This window comes from Haliotis rufescens, unplaced genomic scaffold (genome assembly GCF_023055435.1).
Source record: "Haliotis rufescens isolate VD_foot unplaced genomic scaffold, xgHalRufe1.0.p SCAF_15, whole genome shotgun sequence".
In the NCBI taxonomy this organism is placed as follows: Eukaryota; Metazoa; Mollusca; class Gastropoda; order Lepetellida; family Haliotidae; genus Haliotis; species Haliotis rufescens.
In genome coordinates this window covers 7,727,334-7,754,964 of record NW_025963835.1, presented here as the reverse complement: position 1 = coordinate 7,754,964, position 27,631 = coordinate 7,727,334, and the positions used below count along the sequence as shown (strand labels likewise).

General features: G+C 39.5%; 2 protein-coding genes across 3 annotated transcripts in view; one reads left to right on the top strand and one right to left on the bottom strand.

Annotated features, from left to right (window-relative positions):
- LOC124119271 (carboxypeptidase D-like) overlaps positions 1-5,389 on the bottom strand; it is an 88,577-nt gene extending 83,188 nt beyond the window's left edge. For both annotated transcript variants that reach the window (XM_048396101.1, XM_048396102.1), the window contains exons 1-2: positions 4,510-5,389; positions 2,442-2,584 (exon numbers count right to left, since the gene is read on the bottom strand). In XM_048396101.1, the coding sequence (XP_048252058.1) occupies positions 2,442-2,584; positions 4,510-5,368 (1,002 nt within the window). In that variant the 5' untranslated portion in view covers positions 5,369-5,389. The remainder of the gene's footprint in view (positions 1-2,441; positions 2,585-4,509) is intronic.
- A 45-nt stretch (positions 5,390-5,434) lies between these two features.
- LOC124119272 overlaps positions 5,435-27,631 on the top strand; it is a 28,136-nt gene continuing 5,939 nt past the window's right edge. The window contains exons 1-5 of the mRNA XM_046481729.2: positions 5,435-5,590; positions 14,066-14,161; positions 16,359-16,414; positions 16,743-16,799; positions 19,224-19,344. Coding sequence (XP_046337685.1) covers positions 5,551-5,590; positions 14,066-14,161; positions 16,359-16,414; positions 16,743-16,799; positions 19,224-19,344 — 370 coding nt within the window. The 5' untranslated portion in view covers positions 5,435-5,550. The remainder of the gene's footprint in view (positions 5,591-14,065; positions 14,162-16,358; positions 16,415-16,742; positions 16,800-19,223; positions 19,345-27,631) is intronic.

The window sequence follows — 27,631 nt, the reverse complement described above, 5'->3', positions numbered from 1 at the left end:
CGCTGTCACTACTCTACCCTGCCACTACTCCACTATGTCACTACTCTACCCTGTCACTACTCTACCCTGCCACTACTCCACTATGTCACTACTCTACCCTGTCACTACTCCACTATGTCACTACTCCACCATGTCTCTACTTTACCCTGTCACTACTCCACTATGTCACTACTCTACAATGTCACTACTCTACAATGTCACTACTCCACCCTGTCACTACTCTACCCTGTCACCACTCCACCCTGTCTCTACTCTACCCTGTCACTACTCCTCCCTGTCTCTACTCTACCCTGTCACTACACCACCATGTCTCTACTCCACCATGTCACTACTCTACCCTGTCACCACTCCATCCTGTCACTACTCCACCCTGTCACTACTCTACCCTGTCACCACTCCACCCTGTCACTACTCCACCCTGTCTCTACTCTACCCTGTCTCTACTCTACCCTGTCACTACTCCACCATGTCTCTACTCCATCATGTCACTACTCCACCATGTCACTACTCTACCCTGTCACTACTCCACCCTGTCACTACTCCACCCTGTCACTACTCTACCCTGTCTGTACTCCACCCTGTCTCTACTCTACCCTGTCACTACTCCTCCCTGTCTCTACTCTACCCTGTCACTACTCTACCCTGTCACTACTCCACTATGTCACTACTCTACCCTGTCACTACTCCACCATGTCACTACTCTACCCTGTCACCACTCCACCCTGTCACTACTCCACCCTGTCTCTACTCTACCCTGTCACTACTCCACCATGTCACTACTCTACCCTGTCACTACTCCACTATGTCACTAATCCACCATGTCACTACTCCACCATGTCACTACTCTACCCTGTCACTACTCTACAATGTCACTACTCTACCCTGTCACTACTCCACCATGTCACTACTCTACCCTGTCTCTACTCTACCCTGTCACTACTCCACCATGTCACTACTCTACCCTGTCAGTACTCTACCCTGTCACTACTCCACTATGTCACTACTCTACCCTGTCGCTACTCCACCCTGTCTCTACTCTACCCTGTCTCTACTCTAGCCTGTCACTACTCCACCATGTCACTACTCTACCCTGTCACTACTCCACTATGTCACTACTCTACCCTGTCACTACTCTACCCTGTCTCTACTCTAGCCTGTCACTACTCCACCATGTCACTACTCTACCCTGTCAGTACTCTACCCTGTCACTACTCTACCCTGTCTGTACTCCACCATGTCACTACTCTACCCTGTCACTACTCCACTATGTCACTACTCTACCCTGTCACTACTCCACCCTGTCACTACTCCACCATGTCTCTACTCTACCCTGTCACTACTCCACCATGTCACTACTCTACCCTGTCACTACTCCACCATGTCTCTACTCTACCCTGTCACTACTCCACTATGTCACTACTCTACCCTGTCACTACTCCACTATGTCACTACTCCACCATGTCTCTACTTTACCCTGTCACTACTCTACCCTGTCACTACTCTACCCTGTCACTACTCCACCCTGTCACTACTCTACCCTGTCACTACTCCACTATGTCACTACTCCACCATGTCTCTACTTTACCCTGTCACTACTCTACCCTGTCAATACTCCACCATGTCACTACTCCACCATGTCTCTACTCCACCATGTCACTACTCTACCCTGTCACTACTCTACCCTGTCACTACTCCACCATGTCACTAATCTTGATCTTGATCACAACACATCACTGTTTCCAGTAATTTGCATATCTGTGTTATTCTGTGCTTAAATTGACACAAGAGGATTGAGATGAACTGCCATCTGCCTTCGCCTATAGAATTGATATGTTGTTTTACTGTTGTATGTAGACATCTACCATAAGGCTCCAGCTACCATTCAATAAATCATTGTGATCATGTTTCATGCATTCTATTAAATGATTTCATAGGTTGTAAACATGGTTAAAACATCAATATTTACTATCATTAAACCAGTTGAACATTGCGAGCAAAAAACGTAAACTATACATGTGAAATTACTAAAAGGTGACAAGTATGACATAGTCACGGGGTGAACACTAAAACACAACATCAATGAAGACAGCAAGTCTACGGTGACCATTAGGTGACACATGAACAGGATGACATGGTTTGCTTCTTCCTGCTTTTGTTCATCAGCTAGACATCACTGACCACAGGTTTTCATCAACTCTGACAGGATGTGTATCACTGAATCTACAAGGAGAGGCACTAAGCATCACCTGGTGCCTTTGGTCCTGCTATCTGTAGGCTGTAGTTGTCAGCCTACATGGCAAGGAAAGAGAACTGGTTTCATGTCATTATCACTGCTACAATATGAATTCAGGTTTAGGTAGTTACATGGCAAAACAAACAATAGCTTATAAAATGTCTACTTTGACCAATATTAATTGAAAATTGAACAATATTATCTTTACCATTTCCATGTATGCCAACAAAGCCAGTTTGTTGTTGTCCCACTCCATGGGGAGGGAGGAGACTGGGGGGTACTTGCAGCAGGACAACTCCAGTGTGATCTCCAAACAGTTGCTGTGGAGGTAGTTGTAGTCCTGCATGCCACCTGGGAAAGTCACAAACAGAAGGATATCAGTTGGGGCATAAACAGAAGGATATCAGTTGAGGTACAAACAGAAGGATATCAGTTGAGGTACAAACAGAAGGATATCAGTTAAGGTACAAACAGAAGGATGTCAGTTGAGGTACAAACAGAAGGATGTCAGTTGAGGTACAATCAGAAGGATGTCAGTTGAGGTACAAACAGAAGGATGTCAGTTGAGGTACAAACAGAAGGATGTCAGTTGAGGTACAAACAGAAGGATATATCAGTTGAGGTACAAACAGAAGGATGTCAGTTGAGGTACAAACAGAAGGATATATCAGTTGAGGTAGAAACAGAAGGCTGTCAGTTGAGGTACAAACAGAAGGATATATCAGTTGAGGTACAAACAGAAGGATGTCAGTTGAGGTACAAACAGAAGGATGTCAGTTGAGGTACAAACAGAAGGATATCAGTTGAGGTACAAACAGAAGGATATCAGTTGAGGTACAAACAGAATGAAGATGTGCTTTGTGATGCTGATGCATGTCTACCATCTCTACAGTCAAAGACATTTGTTATGAAACAAATAAAGATTTAAAACACACAAAATGTATACTTCAAAATTCATGATGTCACCACTTTTGGCTTTTTGATTTAGCCATTTTGACCCCTGGCTAGTGACCAGTTATCACTGAGGATCATTTATCACTAACCCCTGTTATAACGTGCCGTTTTCGAATCTCCTTTTACTGTTGCTTCGTTATTGCTTACACTCTGTTTGTCATTTCTTCCTCAAAATACAAATCTAAAACCAAAAGTTAACTAATTTTCCCAAGGGCATGACCTGAACATAACGCAAAATCCATAGCACACATATAGAGGATAATATGTTCATGTTCATGTCATACAATGTTTACGACACGAGTGTCCAAATTCTGGTATTACCTGAGTGAGGGATATACCGAAATTTAGGCAAGAGTGTTGTAAACACAGAATGACATGAACACGAATATATATTTATTACCGAAGAAGACGTCTACATACACAGACAAATTTTAGTGTTTAGATATGAGGACAGCAAGTCGCAACAGCAGTGGAACTGCAATTTGTTGAATGACATCAACAATCTTCAGCTATGATGTCATTTCTAATGTGATGTCATTTCAACCTCACATCACAGTAAGAATCGAATGACATCAAAAGTGCCGTCCGGATGACGGAAACAATACACTGTCGTCTCGTGACGTGATAATGACTCTAGGGCACATATGAATTTTATGAACCCTGATATGTTTGCCCTCGTAGGTATTAAATGGTGTTATGAATATGCATGTGAAGACTGAATTTGGGGAATACTGGTTTATGTCAGTCGGCAGACTATAAATTGATAAAGCATTTCTTTTTAATTTTAATAAATAAAATAATTAAGTGCGATACCAAGAGGCAATAAATAATGAAATTTGCATAACTGAAGCGGTACGCATGCTCACATGATATTTATACAATTGTGATAACTGGTACCAGTTAGCATGGTTAGTCAACGAGAAACTTCTACATCCACCGTTTTGATTCCCTCTTATTCTGTTATAACAGAAATCTCATCAAGCCTTACAGAAATAAACACATTTGCTGATAGTTTCACAAAAATCAGAGTTAACGATACAGTCAACTTTATACATGGAATATTTCAGAAATAACACCAAAAAACAATGTTTGACTTGTTTAGTGGCTGTCTTGACTTATGTGTTTGTGGCTCTTTTGACATGTGGGCCATTTGAGGGAAAGACTTCTGCTTGTATCCCCCCTCCAAACGTTATATATGTATGCATTAATGTCTTTTCAATCATATATATTTTTAAGGGAGGATACAGGTTGAAGTGTTACCCCTTTGACAATAACCTGTGAGAATGCTAAGATCCGGGTGAGTGGCTGTGATATCTGCTTACCTGGAACATCATACCACGCAGCTCCATTAGTTATCCCTCTCTCGGCAGCAAAATCGTCACCTGCACAAATATTGCCCTCGTGCATATGCAAATGGTTATCAGCATAGGTGTGAGCTAGGAGCTTGAATACACTGTCATCGGGTGCTTTACTGTATTTCCCTGCTTGCCTGTGAAGTCTGGAGTCATCAAATGGGTAGCTAGCTACAACACTGCCACCATGCAAGTTGGCTGATAAAACAAATGGGTTGGATTCAATCCAGTTGATTAGCGTTCGTGTTTCTGGCTGCATAGTATTTTCTGGTTGACTTTGAAACTGATCTGGAAAATTCCTATTAAGATCTACGCTATTGGCATTTGGTCTTCCCTCGACACCTGCACACTGTCCAACAACGGCGTTCTCGAAGCCATCAGGGTTCATAGTTGGCATGATGAATACATTCGTGCTGTCAACAATATGTGTAACTCTGGCGTCTTTTCCATACTGCTCCAAAAGATACTGTATGAGGTATATCAAAACCTGTCTACTTATCACTTCATTTCCGTGCATATTTCCAACATATTTGAACATTGGTTCTCCTACTTCAGTTTCGTTGATCTTATCAGAGATCTGTACTGCCCAGAGAGTCCGGTTTTGAACACTTTGTCCAACTGCATGAAGTTTAGAAATAGTTGGGTTTTGGTTCACCATATCGTGAAGAAAGTTTGTTAAGTCATCGTAATGGTAGTATTTACTTGTATCAATGTCTCTCTCACTCCGCACATTCGGCAAAGCAGTAACGGAATGAGATACCAACAGCACGAATGAAACAACTGTTGACATCATCACGGGACCCAACTCCCCGTAGTTCCCGATCGCCATGTTGGCCAACAACTGCGACCTTCACCTTGAGCGCCCAGTTCAAAGGGTGAAGGCCGTAACCTCTGAACCCCGGTGTTTGTACAACATAGATGGCAATGCACACTCTAGTCAAGTGATAGCTTGCACGACCACTGGTGACATTGGCAATGTAGACTGACAGGTCAACAGTTTTATATTGCACGATGGGGTGGGAGGTGCTGCTGTTTGTACCTAATGTTATAGGTAAGTTTACCACCCAAAACTATATCCGTAATATAAACCACCGCCAGTATTCAGTGTAACAAATTGGGACTGTTTTGAGTGACTGGCTGGCAACAACCATGCTTATATAATGAAGATAACATTTAGGTTTGTGTTTTATATGGACAACAGATTCACACATGTAAGATGTGTATGTTTTATTTGACGAGATAATGACGAAATAATGACCAAATCAGCCCTTGGGTCGTATCATAACTCTTTGTTCCCCAGACTGGCTGCAGATACCCTGGCTTACCAGTTGATAGCATTACATAATCTCCTCTTGACTTGACAACACCTACAATTACACAGTGAGCAATACCGTAGGTTCACCTGACTCAACAGAAGACAGATACCACCTCATCAATATAAACATTTGAGTATTTAGTTGATGCAAATTGTTATATTATAGTGGTAGATGTGTTTTTTTATAATACATAAGACACATCCTGCTTTTATTATAGACAGACATTGCTTTTATGACCATGCAGTTATGTGTATGCTTTCTGAATAGTTTATTATGAGGTAAGTATGTAAATTGACATTTTCTATGCAATAATCATGATAATTAAAGTACATTCAGTAGTTGGTATAATGAGCAAGGGGAATAGTTCTTTGGATATACAACTTCTCATCTTCCCGAGGCAAGAGAGCTAACTGACTATAAAAGTCCGGTTTCCACCCTTGCCGAACTAGGCTGGTATTATGGGGTTACATTTTATCTGGACTAACCAGTCTATGCATAGTCCAATCAAAATCGCGCAAAGAAATCGAAATCTGGTTCGTAAACTTTCGCACGGATTTTTGTCAAAGCATGTGCACCGCCCATGAGCCCAGGAATTCCATACTAGTTTGGCAAGGGTGGAAACTGGACTTTTATAGTCAGTTAACTCTCTTGCCTCAGGAAGATGACAACTTCTTTGTTAAAATGAACAATTTCTTTATTACAATGAATGCAACATTTCGGTGTAGATACAAACACTGTTATCAAGCACTTAGAACTGTAGCCCTTGTTCTATAATAGTAGAGTAGATCTTCTTTTTCTGTGCAATAATTAATGGAGATCCTATAATATAAGAGTAGATCTAAAGTTATCAAACATTGCCATGCCATAAATTGACATTTTCTATGCATCATTGTTTTATCTTCAGTCAACAGTGTGTCCCAGTCATGTGTATTTACAGGTCCCTATGGTACAGCTAGATCTGCTGATTCCCCCGCCACACAGATAAACAGTGTGTCCCAGTCATGTGTATTTACAGGTCCCTATGGTACAGCTAGATCACTGCTGATTCCCCCGCCACACAGATAAACAGTGTGTCCCAGTCATGTGTATTTACAGGTCCCTATGGTACAGCTAGATCACTGCTGATTCCCCCGCCACACAGATAAACAGTGTGTCCGAGTCATGTGTATTTACAGGTCCCTATGGTACAGCTAGATCACTGCTGATTCCCCCGCCACACAGATAAACAGTGTGTCCCAGTCATGTGTATTTACAGGTCCCTATGGTACAGCTAGATCACTGCTGATTCCCCCGCCACACAGATAAACAGTGTGTCCCAGTCATGTGTATTTACAGGTCCCTATGGTACAGCTAGATCACTGCTGATTCCCCCGCCACACAGATAAACAGTGTGTCCCAGTCATGTGTATTTACAGGTCCCTATGGTACAGCTAGATCACTGCTGATTCCCCCGCCACACAGATAAACAGTGTGTCCCAGTCATGTGTATTTACAGGTCCCTATGGTACAGCTAGATCACTGCTGATTCCCCCGCCACACAGATAAACAGTGTGTCCCAGTCATGTGTATTTACAGGTCCCTATGGTACAGCTAGATCACTGCTGATTCCCCCGCCACACAGATAAACAGTGTGTCCCAGTCATGTGTATTTACAGGTCCCTATGGTACAGCTAGATCACTGCTGATTCCCCCGCCACACAGATAAACAGTGTCTCCCAGTCATGTGTATTTACAGGTCCCTATGGTACAGCTAGATCACTGCTGATTCCCCCGCCACACAGATAAACAGTGTGTCCCAGTCATGTGTATTTACAGGTCCCTATGGTACAGCTAGATCACTGCTGATTCCCCCGCCACACAGATAAACAGTGTGTCCGAGTCATGTGTATTTACAGGTCCCTATGGTACAGCTAGATCACTGCTGATTCCCCCGCCACACAGATAAACAGTGTGTCCCAGTCATGTGTATTTACAGGTCCCTATGGTACAGCTAGATCACTGCTGATTCCCCCGCCACACAGATAAACAGTGTGTCCCAGTCATGTGTATTTACAGGTCCCTATGGTACAGCTAGATCACTGCTGATTCCCCCGCCACACAGATAAACAGTGTGTCCCAGTCATGTGTATTTACAGGTCCCTATGGTACAGCTAGATCACTGCTGATTCCCCCGCCACACAGATAAACAGTGTGTCCCAGTCATGTGTATTTACAGGTCCCTATGGTACAGCTAGATCACTGCTGATTCCCCCGCCACACAGATAAACAGTGTGTCCCAGTCATGTGTATTTACAGGTCCCTATGGTACAGCTAGATCACTGCTGATTCCCCCGCCACACAGATAAACAGTGTGTCCCAGTCATGTGTATTTACAGGTCCCTATGGTACAGCTAGATCACTGCTGATTCCCCCGCCACACAGATAAACAGTGTGTCCGAGTCATGTGTATTTACAGGTCCCTATGGTACAGCTAGATCACTGCTGATTCCCCCGCCACACAGATAAACAGTGTGTCCCAGTCATGTGTATTTACAGGTCCCTATGGTACAGCTAGATCACTGCTGATTCCCCCGCCACACAGATAAACAGTGTGTCCCAGTCATGTGTATTTACAGGTCCCTATGGTACAGCTAGATCACTGCTGATTCCCCCGCCACACAGATAAACAGTGTGTCCCAGTCATGTGTATTTACAGGTCCCTATGGTACAGCTAGATCACTGCTGATTCCCCCGCCACACAGATAAACAGTGTGTCCCAGTCATGTGTATTTACAGGTCCCTATGGTACAGCTAGATCACTGCTGATTCCCCCGCCACACAGATAAACACTGTGTCCCAGTCATGTGTATTTACAGGTCCCTATGGTACAGCTAGATCACTGCTGATTCCCCCGCCACACAGATAAACACTGTGTCCCAGTCATGTGTATTTACAGGTCCCTATGGTACAGCTAGATCACTGCTGATTCCCCCGCCACACAGATAAACAGTGTGTCCCAGTCATGTGTATTTACAGGTCCCTATGGTACAGCTAGATCACTGCTGATTCCCCCGCCACACAGATAAACAGTGTGTCCCAGTCATGTGTATTTACAGGTCCCTATGGTACAGCTAGATCACTGCTAATTCCCCCGCCACACAGATAAACAGTGTGTCCCAGTCATGTGTATTTACAGGTCCCTATGGTACAGCTAGATCACTGCTGATTCCCCCGCCACACAGATAAACACTGTGTCCCAGTCATGTGTATTTACAGGTCCCTATGGTACAGCTAGATCACTGCTGATTCCCCCGCCACACAGATAAACAGTGTGTCCCAGTCATGTGTATTTACAGGTCCCTATGGTACAGCTAGATCACTGCTGATTCCCCCGCCACACAGATAAACAGTGTGTCCCAGTCATGTGTATTTACAGGTCCCTATGGTACAGCTAGATCACTGCTGATTCCCCCGCCACACAGATAAACACTGTGTCCCAGTCATGTGTATTTACAGGTCCCTATGGTACAGCTAGATCACTGCTGATGCCCCCGCCACACAGATAAACAGTGTGTCCCAGTCATGTGTATTTACAGGTCCCTATGGTACAGCTAGATCACTGCTGATTCCCCCGCCACACAGATAAACAGTGTGTCCCAGTCATGTGTATTTACATGTCCCTATGGTACAGCTAGATCACTGCTGATTCCCCCGCCACACAGATAAACAGTGTGTCCCAGTCATGTGTATTTACAGGTCCCTATGGTACAGCTAGATCTGCTGATTCCCCCGCCACACAGATAAACAGTGTGTCCCAGTCATGTGTATTTACAGGTCCCTATGGTACAGCTAGATCACTGCTGATTCCCCCGCCACACAGATAAACAGTGTGTCCCAGTCATGTGTATTTACAGGTCCCTATGGTACAGCTAGATCACTGCTGATTCCCCCGCCACACAGATAAACAGTGTGTCCCAGTCATGTGTATTTACAGGTCCCTATGGTACAGCTAGATCACTGCTGATTCCCCCGCCACACAGATAAACACTGTGTCCCAGTCATGTGTATTTACAGGTCCCTATGGTACAGCTAGATCACTGCTGATTCCCCCGCCACACAGATAAACACTGTGTCCCAGTCATGTGTATTTACAGGTCCCTATGGTACAGCTAGATCACTGCTGATTCCCCCGCCACACAGATAAACAGTGTGTCCCAGTCATGTGTATTTACAGGTCCCTATGGTACAGCTAGATCACTGCTGATTCCCCCGCCACACAGATAAACAGTGTGTCCCAGTCATGTGTATTTACAGGTCCCTATGGTACAGCTAGATCACTGCTAATTCCCCCGCCACACAGATAAACAGTGTGTCCCAGTCATGTGTATTTACAGGTCCCTATGGTACAGCTAGATCACTGCTGATTCCCCCGCCACACAGATAAACACTGTGTCCCAGTCATGTGTATTTACAGGTCCCTATGGTACAGCTAGATCACTGCTGATTCCCCCGCCACACAGATAAACAGTGTGTCCCAGTCATGTGTATTTACAGGTCCCTATGGTACAGCTAGATCACTGCTGATTCCCCCGCCACACAGATAAACAGTGTGTCCCAGTCATGTGTATTTACAGGTCCCTATGGTACAGCTAGATCACTGCTGATTCCCCCGCCACACAGATAAACACTGTGTCCCAGTCATGTGTATTTACAGGTCCCTATGGTACAGCTAGATCACTGCTGATGCCCCCGCCACACAGATAAACAGTGTGTCCCAGTCATGTGTATTTACAGGTCCCTATGGTACAGCTAGATCACTGCTGATTCCCCCGCCACACAGATAAACAGTGTGTCCCAGTCATGTGTATTTACATGTCCCTATGGTACAGCTAGATCACTGCTGATTCCCCCGCCACACAGATAAACAGTGTGTCCCAGTCATGTGTATTTACAGGTCCCTATGGTACAGCTAGATCTGCTGATTCCCCCGCCACACAGATAAACAGTGTGTCCCAGTCATGTGTATTTACAGGTCCCTATGGTACAGCTAGATCACTGCTGATTCCCCCGCCACACAGATAAACAGTGTGTCCCAGTCATGTGTATTTACATGTCCCTATGGTACAGCTAGATCACTGCTGATTCCCCCGCCACACAGATAAACAGTGTGTCCCAGTCATGTGTATTTACAGGTCCCTATGGTACAGCTAGATCTGCTGATTCCCCCGCCACACAGATAAACAGTGTGTCCCAGTCATGTGTATTTACAGGTCCCTATGGTACAGCTAGATCACTGCTGATTCCCCCGCCACACAGATAAACAGTGTGTCCCAGTCATGTGTATTTACAGGTCCCTATGGTACAGCTAGATCACTGCTGATTCCCCCGCCACACAGATAAACAGTGTGTCCCAGTCATGTGTATTTACAGGTCCCTATGGTACAGCTAGATCACTGCTGATTCCCCCGCCACACAGATAAACAGTGTGTCCCAGTCATGTGTATTTACAGGTCCCTATGGTACAGCTAGATCACTGCTGATTCCCCCGCCACACAGATAAACAGTGTGTCCCAGTCATGTGTATTTACAGGTCCCTATGGTACAGCTAGATCACTGCTGATTCCCCCGCCACACAGATAAACAGTGTGTCCCAGTCATGTGTATTTACAGGTCCCTATGGTACAGCTAGGTCACTGCTGATTCCCCCGCCACACAGATAAACAGTGTGTCCCAGTCATGTGTATTTACAGGTCCCTATGGTACAGCTAGATCACTGCTGATTCCCCCGCCACACAGATAAACAGTGTGTCCCAGTCATGTGTATTTACAGGTCCCTATGGTACAGCTAGATCACTGCTGATTCCCCCGCCACACAGATAAACAGTGTGTCCCAGTCACGTGTATTTACAGGTCCCTATGGTACAGCTAGATCACTGCTGATGCCCCCGCCACACAGATAAACAGTGTGTCCCAGTCATGTGTATTTACAGGTCCCTATGGTACAGCTAGATCACTGCTGATGCCCCCGCCACACAGATAAACAGTGTGTCCCAGTCATGTGTATTTACAGGTCCCTATGGTACAGCTAGATCACTGCTGATTCACCCGCCACACAGATAAACAGTGTGTCCCAGTCATGTGTATTTACAGGTCCCTATGGTACAGCTAGATCACTGCTGATGCCCCCGCCACACAGATAAACAGTGTGTCCCAGTCATGTGTATTTACAGGTCCCTATGGTACAGCTAGATCACTGCTGATTCCCCCGCCACACAGATAAACAGTGTGTCCCAGTCATGTGTATTTACAGGTCCCTATGGTACAGCTAGATCACTGCTGATTCCCCCGCCACACAGATAAACAGTGTGTCCCAGTCATGTGTATTTACAGGTCCCTATGGTACAGCTAGATCACTGCTGATGCCCCCGCCACACAGATAAACAGTGTGTCCCAGTCATGTGTATTTACAGGTCCCTATGGTACAGCTAGGTCACTGCTGATTCCCCCGCCACACAGATAAACAGTGTGTCCCAGTCATGTGTATTTACAGGTCCCTATGGTACAGCTAGATCACTGCTGATTCCCCCGCCACACAGATAAACAGTGTGTCCCAGTCATGTGTATTTACAGGTCCCTATGGTACAGCTAGATCACTGCTGATTCCCCCGCCACACAGATAAACAGTGTGTCCCAGTCATGTGTATTTACAGGTCCCTATGGTACAGCTAGATCACTGCTGATTCCCCCGCCACACAGATAAACAGTGTGTCCCAGTCATGTGTATTTACAGGTCCCTATGGTACAGCTAGATCTGCTGATTCCCCCGCCACACAGATAAACAGTGTGTCCCAGTCATGTGTATTTACAGGTCCCTATGGTACAGCTAGATCACTGCTGATTCCCCCGCCACACAGATAAACACTGTGTCCCAGTCATGTGTATTTACAGGTCCCTATGGTACAGCTAGATCTGCTGATTCCCCCGCCACACAGATAAACAGTGTGTCCCAGTCATGTGTATTTACAGGTCCCTATGGTACAGCTAGATCACTGCTGATTCCCCCGCCACACAGATAAACAGTGTGTCCCAGTCATGTGTATTTACAGGTCCCTATGGTACAGCTAGATCACTGCTGATTCCCCCGCCACACAGATAAACAGTGTGTCCCAGTCATGTGTATTTACAGGTCCCTATGGTACAGCTAGATCACTGCTAATTCCCCCGCCACACAGATAAACAGTGTGTCCCAGTCATGTGTATTTACAGGTCCCTATGGTACAGCTAGATCACTGCTGATTCCCCCGCCACACAGATAAACAGTGTGTCCCAGTCATGTGTATTTACAGGTCCCTATGGTACAGCTAGATCACTGCTGATGCCCCCGCCACACAGATAAACAGTGTGTCCCAGTCATGTGTATTTACAGGTCCCTATGGTACAGCTAGATCACTGCTGATTCCCCCGCCACACAGATAAACACTGTGTCCCATTCATGTGTATTTACAGGTCCCTATGGTACAGCTAGATCACTGCTGATTCCCCCGCCACACACACATATCTGATTAGTACCGTTAGAAAATGAAATATTTCTTGTCCTCATATATTTAATCTGTTAATACATGATGCATGGAACAGTAGACATGGTAGATGAACAGCCAATAATATTGGTAAGGTTCATTTTGCATTTATTGATTGATTGAGTCAGTGACTAAATTATGACTTATTATGTGATGTTACTGGTGTTTTTCTGTCCTTTGTGGACAGGATTTTTATGATATTAAGTATTAAATGCTCCAGTAACAATATGGCTGAAATAATACTGACATGACAAAAAAGTTTACTCACTTACTCACTGACATTTCTGTTACCTCTTAGGAATCTTCACCCAAGCATGGCAAATGTAGTGACTATAAAATTGAAACCACCATTGTTGGAGGGATTATTAGTATGATTAGCTGAGTATCCATAGGTGAATGTAGAAGCTTAATTTAACATTTAGTCCCAGAAATAAAGTTATCTTATTTATTATATATATCTGCAAAATATGAAGTGAAATCCAAATGGAGCCCAGATCAATGCTTAATTTCTTGGCTTGGTGATGAGGCAATGTAGACTTGCAAAATCATTCTAGACTTTTAGATTATTCTCTAGGGTTTGGTAGACAGACTGGTAGCAACTGTGTAAAGAAGAAAGGTGAAGGTCATTATGGATTGTGTTTGTTTGTGTTGCAGGCTACATCAGAATAGTGTTGGCCAGTGTTGCGATTGTATTCTTCTACCATCCTGTCCCTTGCACCATCCTTTATGGAATTTCAATACTTTTAGATGGTAAGCAATAGTTTCAGTAATAGTTCTTATTTTATATTGTCATTGATAAGGTTTCAAGAGATGCAATTTTACTCCTGGAAATAGTCATGTGAGTATTAGTGTTAGTAGAACCTGACTGACTGGTGTATTTCAAAAGTGTTTGTGGCATGGGTATGGCTATCTTCACCTATGTGTAGATGGTTCTGTGTACACAGCCATTGTAGCTACACAATGCCCTATAGTTGACCCCTGTGATACAACCTGATACCCATGGGGGGTCTCATGTGTTATCAGGGTAATAGTAGCAGATTTGTCTGACTGTTGATCAATTATTAAGTGATCTGATACTGGTTTATGTTTCAGATTGTGTTTTCTGATCTTCATTTGCATTGAGGCATTTCAGGTTGTGACATCAGTTTTACCTGACAGTGACTTTGTAAATACTTCCCACAGATATTCTGTGTTTGAATCAATCTCAATCAATCAAATTTCATTTGAAGCATAGTCACCAGTTTGAAACTAGTGCCGTAAAGCATGAGAAAGCTGCTTTCTGATTGGATAATGTCATCTTCTGGTCAGTCATTCCACTGGTCTGTCAAAGTTCCCAAAAGGTCGTTCTGACGTGACACGTAATGGGCTGTCCTCAGATCTTTGTCAAGAGGTAGCGAGAACTAACATCAGATTTTAATGAGATTGTGTCAGAATAGATCAATGGGAATACTGCTGATTGTAAGAGGTGACTGATGGATCATACCCCGATGATGTGGACATTGCTCTTAATAGTCATTAGGGATGTGACGATACAGGTGTCACATGATACGTTACAGATCTCAATACAGAAGCCACAATATGATACGTCTCAATACTGCATATACATGTAGTCATTAAACTGAAAATAGTGTCCATAGACTCACTCATAACGGTAAAGGACAACTTACTAATACCCATGGACATGACACTGAGTCAAGTCAACTATTCTGTGTGAGAAAATGATAAAAAACAAACAAGTTTCCGTACTGTATTATGACAGGCAGCCAGGAAAAGCACAGGTCAGTCTTGTTATCAGGCATGTTATCCAGACTGAATTATTTACAGGTGTGACATAGCTAGAATATTTTGTTATAGAACATTCAGCTCCTATTTTTAAAGTTACTAGTTATTTTTTCTGTAGCACTGTATTTCTATGTGTCCTCCAATAGCAGGGTGATACTCTTGAAAGCAATGACATCATCAAGCAGTGATGACATGGTTCCACCAGAAGCGGTCACTTGTGTAGTCAGAATAGTCTCTGAGATTATGAGGAAAAACAGAGACAAAACATTGTGTGCACATTTTAATTTGGACTCAGCTCACATGCATGTGATGTGATGTTGTGACACACTGACACACATGGAAACATAACAGGAAGTGAGACAGCAAGCACAGACTAGCCTGGCTTCAGAGTACATAAGTGTTGTAGGTATACACTACTGGTACACTGGCCATTGATTGACATGACCAGATGTAGTTACTTCTACGACAATGGGGAAGCATCAGCATGTGAAGGTGTGCTGATTCTCTGAACACATTGCTTACTAATTTACTGTCAGTTAGCTCCCCAAACTGTTTCTCTCAGATGTTGGATGAATCAAAAGCCAAGGTCGATTGATGTCACATGACTAATAGTGGCGTAATCCATTGTTGATAATGAGTATCTAAGCCAGAGTCACACTGACTTCTGTTTGTGTCCTTCGTGTAAATGACAACTGCCATACGTTGTTGTTTGATTGCGTATTATCATGGGAAGGATGAATGCTCTCCATCTTAACTATAATAATTGTAATGCTATGTTTCAGGGCATTATCATTTGCATCAACGTTGGCAAGTGATGGCAGACTGCAAATGATATTGCTTCACCCTTATATCATGGGGTTTGACAGTAGTACAGGTCATGTTACCATGGTTATGAAGCTCTATTTCATCTCTTACAATATCACTCGTTTCATCAGGGGGTATTAGTGGCCGTGTCATCTATGGTGCCACCTTGATTATGGACTAGTCACATAGAATGGGGAGGGAGAGAGGAGACAGACAATATAAAGGGCCAGCCCTTTAATTCTGATGTGTGGTTTGCCAGCTCACACCTTCCAACTCACCAGCAGGACGCAATGCCAGATGGAAGTACAAAGAGTGACACAGAAATTGTATCTTTGCCAAACACATTCTGTTTTCCTCGCAGGCATAGATGGGTATGCAGCAAGAAAACTGAACCAGACGTCAGCCTTTGGAGCATGGGTAATAGCAACAAACAGTTCGCCTTGTTTATCCACATGCTTCTCTTCATAGTGAAGATGTCCTCATTAACAAGGTTTTGGATTAATGTTTCATTGGTATAGAGTAACTTCCCTTGGTAGGTTGTCCCCCAAAACAGGGTTTCTGGCCTAATAGGGCCTCATTATACTTAGTATCAGTTTAATGACATTGATTCAGCACAGATGTAATTCTATATAGTAATAATATTATCAACACCATCTTCTTGTGCCTCATGACATAACATGCAGTGTGTCACTCATCATGTGACTTACATAGCTTTGTGGTGTATATCTTGTCTCTTCATTTTCAGTTTGACATTGTGATTGACAACTTCAGCCGAGGCCTGCTGTGGTGCTCGTTGTACAAGGTATGGAGACATACTAAGGTCCAGAATTTATTAACATTTTAAAGGGAGACTATGCTCAAAGATCTGGGGCCCATTTTTGGGCTGAGTCTAGCTGTTGTACTTAGTGACTTGTTCAATGTATGCCTATATGAGCATGTAATTAGAGTTATTATGAACTGCAAGGTAGAATATATGATACAGTTTGAGTTACAGGCAAAGTGTGTTAAGAATTGACCTTCACTTTGTGTGAGTTCATTGGAGTATGAACCTTCATAGAGTGAGGGCCAAACTGTATGAACGTCGGAGCTTGCGACGACGTTCATACAATGTTTGGCCCTCACTCTATGAAGGTTCATACTCCAATGAACTCACACAAAGTGAAGGTCAATTCTTATAATTTTTTTATCACTATTTCTCACCTCAAAAGATGTAGGCCTAGATCTAAACACAATTTTATTTAGTACGTGTGACTTCATGTTTACACTGACAGCCATACAACAACCAGCTATATCGCGGAGTAAAATAGTTCCTCAAAAAGAGAGGTGACATGGGCGTATGGATGCACAACTTGCTCTCCAGAAACATCTTACGCAGCACATTTGTTCAAATCATATCCTCATTAGATGAGAAAGGTCTGTAAAGAACTACCTCAGTAAGTCAGTCACAATGACAGCGCGTCGTAATACATTTACATCAAGTACAAGACGTCAAAATGGCCGACACGTTGAACGTGACGGGAGAGATTTCCGAAGTTGTTGATGAACTTTTGGCGGTTACATGTGTTAGTCATCATTAATCAACTGGCCGATCATTGAAAGGTGAATAAAGATGCGTCAAACAGACACAAAGGTAAATTCATAGATTGCTGGAGACGGTCAATGTCAGCCTAGGCACGGATCGAGTCGATACTACGATAGTTTAGATGTGCATTTCTTCGTTTGTTCATTAGGATGGGCCGTAGCGAGGATATTCGTGAACAATCATGCAGTCACGCTCTCTGACATTTCTCAAAGTATACTGAAATGCTGAGACCAAGAATAAAGGTTCTAAATGATCAGAAAGAACGCTTATGCATGTTTTCGTGGTAGGGAATTTCCAGGGGTTTCCCCAGGAATGTGGAAGTAGTCCGTCAGTGTTTACGTCATTTCAAGAACACGGTCTCGTGAAAAACGTATGAACGTCAAATTGTGTCGTTCATACACTTATGAACGTGAATTTCGCGGTAATGTGACCGACCTCTCGTCCAATTGAAAAGCCGTATATCGTGTAAACTTCAGATCTAAAAATTATTTTTGAATGACTTATATGTCATATTTACTTGGCGACAGAATGATCCTTGATCCCTTCTCTCAGAAATTGGTTCTGAATATTTATTGACCTTGTACAGATTCTGTAGTTGACAAACTGAATGAACGGGAAATCCATCAAGATGGTAGGAATGTTAGAGACCAAAGACACAATAACTGCATCCTGCTGAAATTGTCTCCTGTTACACAAAACAGGGTGATGTTTACACCATGTATGACACCTGCCGGTGTGGAGCCTGTCGCTGTATCTTGGGTGTAGGTCGCTGTACTCGCTTTAGGGAATCCATCACAGCTGTGGTATCTACCTCCCTGCAACTTATTATGTCCTTCAAAACCCCCATACTGCAAAACTCACATTTCAATTGTCAGTTTGCTTAGCTCTCCTCTAGCAGGGCGACCAAAGTCCATACTCATTCCACTGTTTATATCATTGTCTAGGAACCCCAGAGAATCTATCCACACAAAATCTAGGATGTTTCATTTCTTGCCTGTGTTGCTGCTGTCTGTATTCTGCTTTCCTATTGGCACGGCTAACGGTCCGCCATCTTGGTTCCTGTACTGCCATGTTTGATAGTCCATCAGGCTGTAAAGTGTTGTGATGTCACTCTTCAGATGTTCACGCTTAGCTTTGAGGCGTAGACAAGTCATTTCCTCCTCCAAACTTTGTCATTCCCTCAACTCTCCACTTCTTCACTGTATCAGCACACTGTCACTCAAGCCTACAAACTTTCCTGCCAGATTTTGGCCCTTTGATCATTCGATGAGTGGACGACTAACTGGCGATGAAACTTAGCTAGGCTTGTCCATAATTTGGGGCATCTTTGCCCCTGTCCCTTTCCTTTTCTGTTTTACATCTACCCCGGTATACTTTTGGCCATGACTGCTCATTTATGATATTAAAACAAACGGCTTGCAGCCATGCCAGAAGCATGAAAAGCGCCACCAAGTTAGACGATATACTAAAGACAATGGAGGCTACTCTAGTTTAAAACCAATTTTTGTTTACCACTAAAATATTACATGACATGTGTCTGTGCTATTTACAAGTGCATGTGTCCGCATGCTATATGATTGGCAGGTTAAGGAATGTTAAGCATGCAGGACCAGTACACTTATGATGAGTGTTGATGTGTTTCAGTGGGGCTACCTGGTGGTGTTTGTAGAATGGGTGACATTCATGAGCACACACAGCAGGGGCTCCAACTGGAAGATGCCAGAGGAGCATTTCCCTACCCTTGTCCAGCTGGTCATGGCTAATGGTGAGTTCCCCCCTTGTCCAACTGGTCATGGCTAATGGTGAGTTCCCTACCCTTGTCCAACTGGTCATGGCTAATGGTGAGTTCCCCCCTTGTCCAACTGGTCATGGCTAATGGTGAGTTCCCCCCTTGTCCAACTGGTCATGGCTAATGGTGAGTTCCCTACCCTTGTCCAACTGGTCATGGCTAATGGTGAGTTCCCCCCTTGTCCAACTGGTCATGGCTAATGGTGAGTTCCCTACCCTTGTCCAACTGGACATGGCTAATGGTGAGTTCCCCCTTGTCCAACTGGTCATGGCTAATGGTGAGTTCCCTACCCTTGTCCAACTGGTCATGGCTAATGGTGAGTTCCCTACCCTTCTCCAACTGGTCATGGCTAATGGTGAGTTCCCTACCCTTGTCCAACTGGTCATGGCTAATGGTGAGTTCCCCCCTTGTCCAACTGGTCATGGCTAATGGTGAGTTCCCTACCCTTGTCCAACTGGTCATGGCTAATGGTGAGTTCCCCCCTTGTCCAACTGGTCATGGCTAATGGTGAGTTCCCCCCTTGTCCAACTGGTCATGGCTAATGGTGAGCCCAAAGTACACTAGAGAGAAAGTAATATGTTACAAAGTATATTAGAGGGATGGTAATATGTTACAAAGTATATTAGAGGAATGGTAGTATGTTACATAGTATACTGAATCAATTATAGTATGTTACAAAGTATATTAGAGGAATGGTAGTATGTTACATAGTATACTGAATCAATCATTGTATGTTACAAAGTATATTAGAGGGATGGTAGTATGTTACATAGTATACTCAAGGAATCATTGTATGTTACAAAGTATATTAGAGGAATGGTTGTATGTTACATAGTATACTGAATCAATCATAGTATGTTACAAAGTATATTAGAGGAATGGTAGTATGTTACATAGTATACTGAATCAATCATAGTATGTTACAAAGTATATTAGAGGAATGGTAGTATGTTACATAGTATACTGAATCAATCATAGTATGTTACAAAGTATATTAAAGGGATGGTAGTATGTTACATAGTATACTCAAGGAATCATAGTATGTTACAAAGTATATTAAAGGGATGGTAGTATGTTACATAGTATACTGAATCAATCATAGTATGTTACAAAGTATATTAGAGGAATGGTAGTATGTTACATAGTATACTCAAGGAATCATAGTATGTTACAAAGTATATTAGAGGAATGGTAGTATGTTACATAGTATACTGAATCAATCATAGTATGTTACAAAGTATATTAGAGGAATGGTAGTATGTTACATAGTATACTCAAGGAATCATAGTATGTTACAAAGTATATTAGAGGAATGGTAGTATGTTACATAGTATACTGAATCAATCATAGTATGTTACAAAGTATATTAAAGGGATGGTAGTATGTTACATAGTATACTCAAGGAATCATAGTATGTTACAAAGTATATTAGGGGAATGGTTGTATGTTACATAGTATACTGAATCAATCATAGTATGTTACAAAGTATATTAAAGGGATGGTAGTATGTTACATAGTATACTCAAGGAATCATAGTATGTTACAAAGTATATTAGGGGAATGGTTGTATGTTACATAGTATACTGAATCAATCATAGTATGTTACAAAGTATATTAAAGGAATGGTAGTATGTTACATAGTATACTCAAGGAATCATAGTATGTTACAAAGTATATTAGAGGAATGGTAGTATGTTACATAGTATACTGGATCAATCATAGTATGTTACAAAGTATATTAAAGGAATGGTAGTATGTTACATAGTATACTCAAGGAATCATAGTATGTTACAAAGTATATTAGAGGGATGGTAGTATGTTACATAGTATACTGAATCAATCATAGTATGTTACAAAGTATATTAGAGGAATGGTAGTATGTTACATAGTATACTGGATCAATCATAGTATGTTACAAAGTATATTCAAGGGATGGTAGTATGTTACATAGTATACTCAAGGAATCATAGTTTGTTACAAAGTATATTAGGGGAATGGTAGTATGTTACATAGTATACTGAATCAATTATAGTATGTTACAAAGTATATTCAAGGGATGGTAGTATGTTACATAGTATACTCAAGGAATCATAGTATGTTACAAAGTATATTCAAGGGATGGTAGTATGTTACATAGTATACTCAAGGAATCATGGTATGTTACAAAGTATATTAGAGGAATGGTAGTATGTTACATAGTATACTGGATCAATCATAGTATGTTACAAAGTATATTAGAGGAATGGTAGTATGTTAAATAGTATACTGAATCAATCATAGTATGTTACAAAGTATATTAAAGGGATGGTAGTATGTTACATAGTATACTGAATCAATTATAGTATGTTACAAAGTATATTAGAGGAATGGTAGTATGTTACATAGTATACTGGATCAATCATAGTATGTTACAAAGTATATTAGAGGAATGGTAGTATGTTACATAGTATACTCAAGGAATCATAGTATGTTACAAAGTATATTAGAGGAATGGTAGTATGTTACATAGTATACTGAATCAATCATAGTATGTTACAAAGTATATTAAAGGAATGGTAGTATGTTACATAGTATACTGGATCAATCATAGTATGTTACAAAGTATATTAAAGGAATGGTAGTATGTTACATATTATACTGAATCAATCATAGTATGTTACAAAGTATATTAAAGGGATGGTAGTATGTTACATAGTATACTGAATCAATTATAGTATGTTACAAAGTATATTAGAGGAATGGTAGTATGTTACATAGTATACTGGATCAATCATAGTATGTTACAAAGTATATTAGAGGAATGGTAGTATGTTACATAGTATACTCAAGGAATCATAGTATGTTACAAAGTATATTAGAGGAATGGTAGTATGTTACATAGTATACTGAATCAATCATAGTATGTTACAAAGTATATTAAAGGAATGGTAGTATGTTACATAGTATACTGGATCAATCATAGTATGTTACAAAGTATATTAAAGGAATGGTAGTATGTTACATATTATACTGAATCAATCATAGTATGTTACAAAGTATATTAAAGGGATGGTAGTATGTTACATAGTATACTGAATCAATTATAGTATGTTACAAAGTATATTAGAGGAATGGTAGTATGTTACATAGTATACTGGATCAATCATAGTATGTTACAAAGTATATTAGAGGAATGGTAGTATGTTACATAGTATACTCAAGGAATCATAGTATGTTACAAAGTATATTAGAGGAATGGTAGTATGTTACATAGTATACTGAATCAATCATAGTATGTTACAAAGTATATTAGAGGGATGGTAGTATGTTACATAGTATACTGGATCAATCATAGTATGTTACAAAGTATATTAAAGGAATGGTAGTATGTTACATATTATACTGAATCAATCATAGTATGTTACAAAGTATATTAAAGGGATGGTAGTATGTTACATAGTATACTGAATCAATCATAGTATGTTACAAAGTATATTAAAGGGATGGTAGTATGTTACATAGTATACTCAAGGAATCATAGTATGTTACAAAGTATATTAGAGGAATGGTAGTATGTTACATAGTATACTCAAGGAATCATAGTATGTTACAAAGTATATTAGAGGAATGGTAGTATGTTACATAGTATACTGAATCAATCATAGTATGTTACAAAGTATATTAAAGGAATGGTAGTATGTTACATAGTATACTTAATCAATCATAGTATGTTACAAAGTATATTAAAGGGATGGTAGTATGTTACATAGTATACTCAAGGAATCATAGTATGTTACAAAGTATATTAAAGGGATGGTAGTATGTTACATAGTATACTCAAGGAATCATAGTATGTTACAAAGTATATTAAAGGAATGGTAGTATGTTACATAGTATACTGGATCAATCATAGTATGTTACAAAGTATATTAAAGGAATGGTAGTATGTTACATAGTATACTGAATCAATCATAGTATGTTACAAAGTATATTAAAGGGATGGTAGTATGTTACATAGTATACTGAATCAATCATAGTATGTTACAAAGTATATTAAAGGGATGGTAGTATGTTACATAGTATACTCAAGGAATCATTGTATGTTACAAAGTATATTAGAGGAATGGTAGTATGTTACATAGTATACTGAATCAATCATAGTATGTTACAAAGTATATTAAAGGAATGGTAGTATGTTACATAGTATACTGAATCAATCATAGTATGTTACAAAGTATATTAAAGGGATGGTAGTATGTTACATAGTATACTCAAGGAATCATAGTATGTTACAAAGTATATTAAAGGGATGGTAGTATGTTACATAGTATACTCAAGGAATCATAGTATGTTACAAAGTATATTAAAGGGATGGTAGTATGTTACATAGTATACTCAAGGAATCATAGTATGTTACAAAGTATATTAAAGGAATGGTAGTATGTTACATAGTATACTGAATCAATCATAGTATGTTACAAAGTATATTAAAGGGATGGTAGTATGTTACATAGTATACTGAATCAATCATAGTATGTTACAAAGTATATTAAAGGGATGGTAGTATGTTACATAGTATACTGAATCAATCATAGTATGTTACAAAGTATATTAAAGGGATGGTAGTATGTTACATAGTATACTGGATCAATCATAGTATGTTACAAAGTATATTAAAGGAATGGTAGTATGTTACATAGTATACTGAATCAATCATAGTATGTTACAAAGTATATTAGAGGAATGGTAGTATGTTACTTAGTATACTGAATCAATCATAGTATGTTACAAAGTATATTAAAGGGATGGTAGTATGTTACATAGTATACTCAAGGAATCATAGTATGTTACAAAGTATATTAAAGGGATGGTAGTATGTTACATAGTATACTCAAGGAATCATAGTATGTTACAAAGTATATTAAAGGGATGGTAGTATGTTACATAGTATACTGAATCAATCATAGTATGTTACAAAGTATATTAAAGGAATGGTAGTATGTTACATAGTATACTGGATCAATCATAGTATGTTACAAAGTATATTAAAGGGATGGTAGTATGTTACATAGTATACTCAAGGAATCATAGTATGTTACAAAGTATATTAAAGGAATGGTAGTATGTTACATAGTATACTGGATCAATCATAGTATGTTACAAAGTATATTAAAGGGATGGTAGTATGTTACATAGTATACTCAAGGAATCATAGTATGTTACAAAGTATATTAAAGGAATGGTAGTATGTTACATAGTATACTGGATCAATCATAGTATGTTACAAAGTATATTAAAGGGATGGTAGTATGTTACATAGTATACTCAAGGAATCATAGTATGTTACAAAGTATATTAAAGGAATGGTAGTATGTTACATAGTATACTGAATCAATCATAGTATGTTACAAAGTATATTAAAGGAATGGTAGTATGTTACATAGTATACTGGATCAATCATAGTATGTTACAAAGTATATTAAAGGGATGGTAGTATGTTACATAGTATACTCAAGGAATCATAGTATGTTACAAAGTATATTAAAGGAATGGTAGTATGTTACATAGTATACTGGATCAATCATAGTATGTTACAAAGTATATTAGAGGAATGGTAGTATGTTACATAGTATACTCAAGGAATCATAGTATGTTACAAAGTATATTAGAGGAATGGTAGTATGTTACATAGTATACTGGATCAATCATAGTATGTTACAAAGTATATTAAAGGAATGGTAGTATGTTACATAGTATACTCAAGGAATCATAGTATGTTACAAAGTATATTAGAGGAATGGTTGTATCTTACATAGTATACTGAATCAATCATAGTATGTTACAAAGTATATTAAAGGGATGGTAGTATGTTACATAGTATACTCAAGGAATCATAGTATGTTACAAAGTATATTAGGGGAATGGTAGTATGTTACATAGTATACTCAAGGAATCATAGTATGTTACAAAGTATATTAGAGGAATGGTAGTATGTTACATAGTATACTGGATCAATCATAGTATGTTACAAAGTATATTAGAGGAATGGTAGTATGTTACATAGTATACTCAAGGAATCATATTATGTTACAAAGTATATTAAAGGGATGGTAGTATGTTACATAGTATACTGGATCAATCATAGTATGTTACAAAGTATATTAGAGGAATGGTAGTATGTTACATAGTATACTCAAGGAATCATAGTATGTTACAAAGTATATTAAAGGGATGGTAGTATGTTACATAGTATACTCAAGGAATCATAGTATGTTACAAAGTATATTAAAGGGATGGTAGTATGTTACATAGTATACTCAAGGAATCATAGTATGTTACAAAGTATATTAAAGGGATGGTAGTATGTTACATAGTATACTGAATCAATCATAGTATGTTACAAAGTATATTAAAGGAATGGTAGTATGTTACATAGTATACTGAATCAATCATAGTATGTTACAAAGTATATTAAAGGGATGGTAGTATGTTACATAGTATACTGAATCAATCATAGTATGTTACAAAGTATATTAAAGGAATGGTAGTATGTTACATAGTATACTGAATCAATCATAGTATGTTACAAAGTATATTAAAGGGATGGTAGTATGTTACATAGTATACTGGATCAATCATAGTATGTTACAAAGTATATTAAAGGAATGGTAGTATGTTACATAGTATACTGAATCAATCATAGTATGTTACAAAGTATATTAGAGGAATGGTAGTATGTTACTTAGTATACTGAATCAATCATAGTATGTTACAAAGTATATTAAAGGGATGGTAGTATGTTACATAGTATACTCAAGGAATCATAGTATGTTACAAAGTATATTAAAGGGATGGTAGTATGTTACATAGTATACTCAAGGAATCATAGTATGTTACAAAGTATATTAAAGGGATGGTAGTATGTTACATAGTATACTGAATCAATCATAGTATGTTACAAAGTATATTAAAGGAATGGTAGTATGTTACATAGTATACTGGATCAATCATAGTATGTTACAAAGTATATTAAAGGGATGGTAGTATGTTACATAGTATACTCAAGGAATCATAGTATGTTACAAAGTATATTAAAGGGATGGTAGTATGTTACATAGTATACTGAATCAATCATAGTATGTTACAAAGTATATTAAAGGAATGGTAGTATGTTACATAGTATACTGGATCAATCATAGTATGTTACAAAGTATATTAAAGGGATGGTAGTATGTTACATAGTATACTCAAGGAATCATAGTATGTTACAAAGTATATTAAAGGAATGGTAGTATGTTACATAGTATACTGGATCAATCATAGTATGTTACAAAGTATATTAGAGGAATGGTAGTATGTTACATAGTATACTCAAGGAATCATAGTATGTTACAAAGTATATTAGAGGAATGGTAGTATGTTACATAGTATACTGGATCAATCATAGTATGTTACAAAGTATATTAAAGGAATGGTAGTATGTTACATAGTATACTCAAGGAATCATAGTATGTTACAAAGTATATTAGAGGAATGGTTGTATCTTACATAGTATACTGAATCAATCATAGTATGTTACAAAGTATATTAAAGGGATGGTAGTATGTTACATAGTATACTCAAGGAATCATAGTATGTTACAAAGTATATTAGGGGAATGGTAGTATGTTACATAGTATACTCAAGGAATCATAGTATGTTACAAAGTATATTAGAGGAATGGTAGTATGTTACATAGTATACTGGATCAATCATAGTATGTTACAAAGTATATTAGAGGAATGGTAGTATGTTACATTGTATACTCAAGGAATCATAGTATGTTACAAAGTATATTAAAGGGATGGTAGTATGTTACATAGTATACTCAAGGAATCATAGTATGTTACAAAGTATATTAGAGGAATGGTAGTATGTTACATAGTATACTCAAGGAATCATAGTATGTTACAAAGTATATTAAAGGGATGGTAGTATGTTACATAGTATACTGAATCAATCATAGTATGTTACAAAGTATATTAGAGGAATGGTAGTATGTTACATAGTATACTCAAGGAATCATTGTATGTTACAAAGTATATTAGAGGAATGGTAGTATGTTACATAGTATACTCAAGGAATCATTGTATGTTACAAAGTATATTAGAGGAATGGTAGTATGTTACATAGTATACTCAAGGAATCATAGTATGTTACAAAGTATATTAAAGGGATGGTAGTATGTTACATAGTATACTCAAGGAATCATAGTATGTTACAAAGTATATTAAAGGGATGGTAG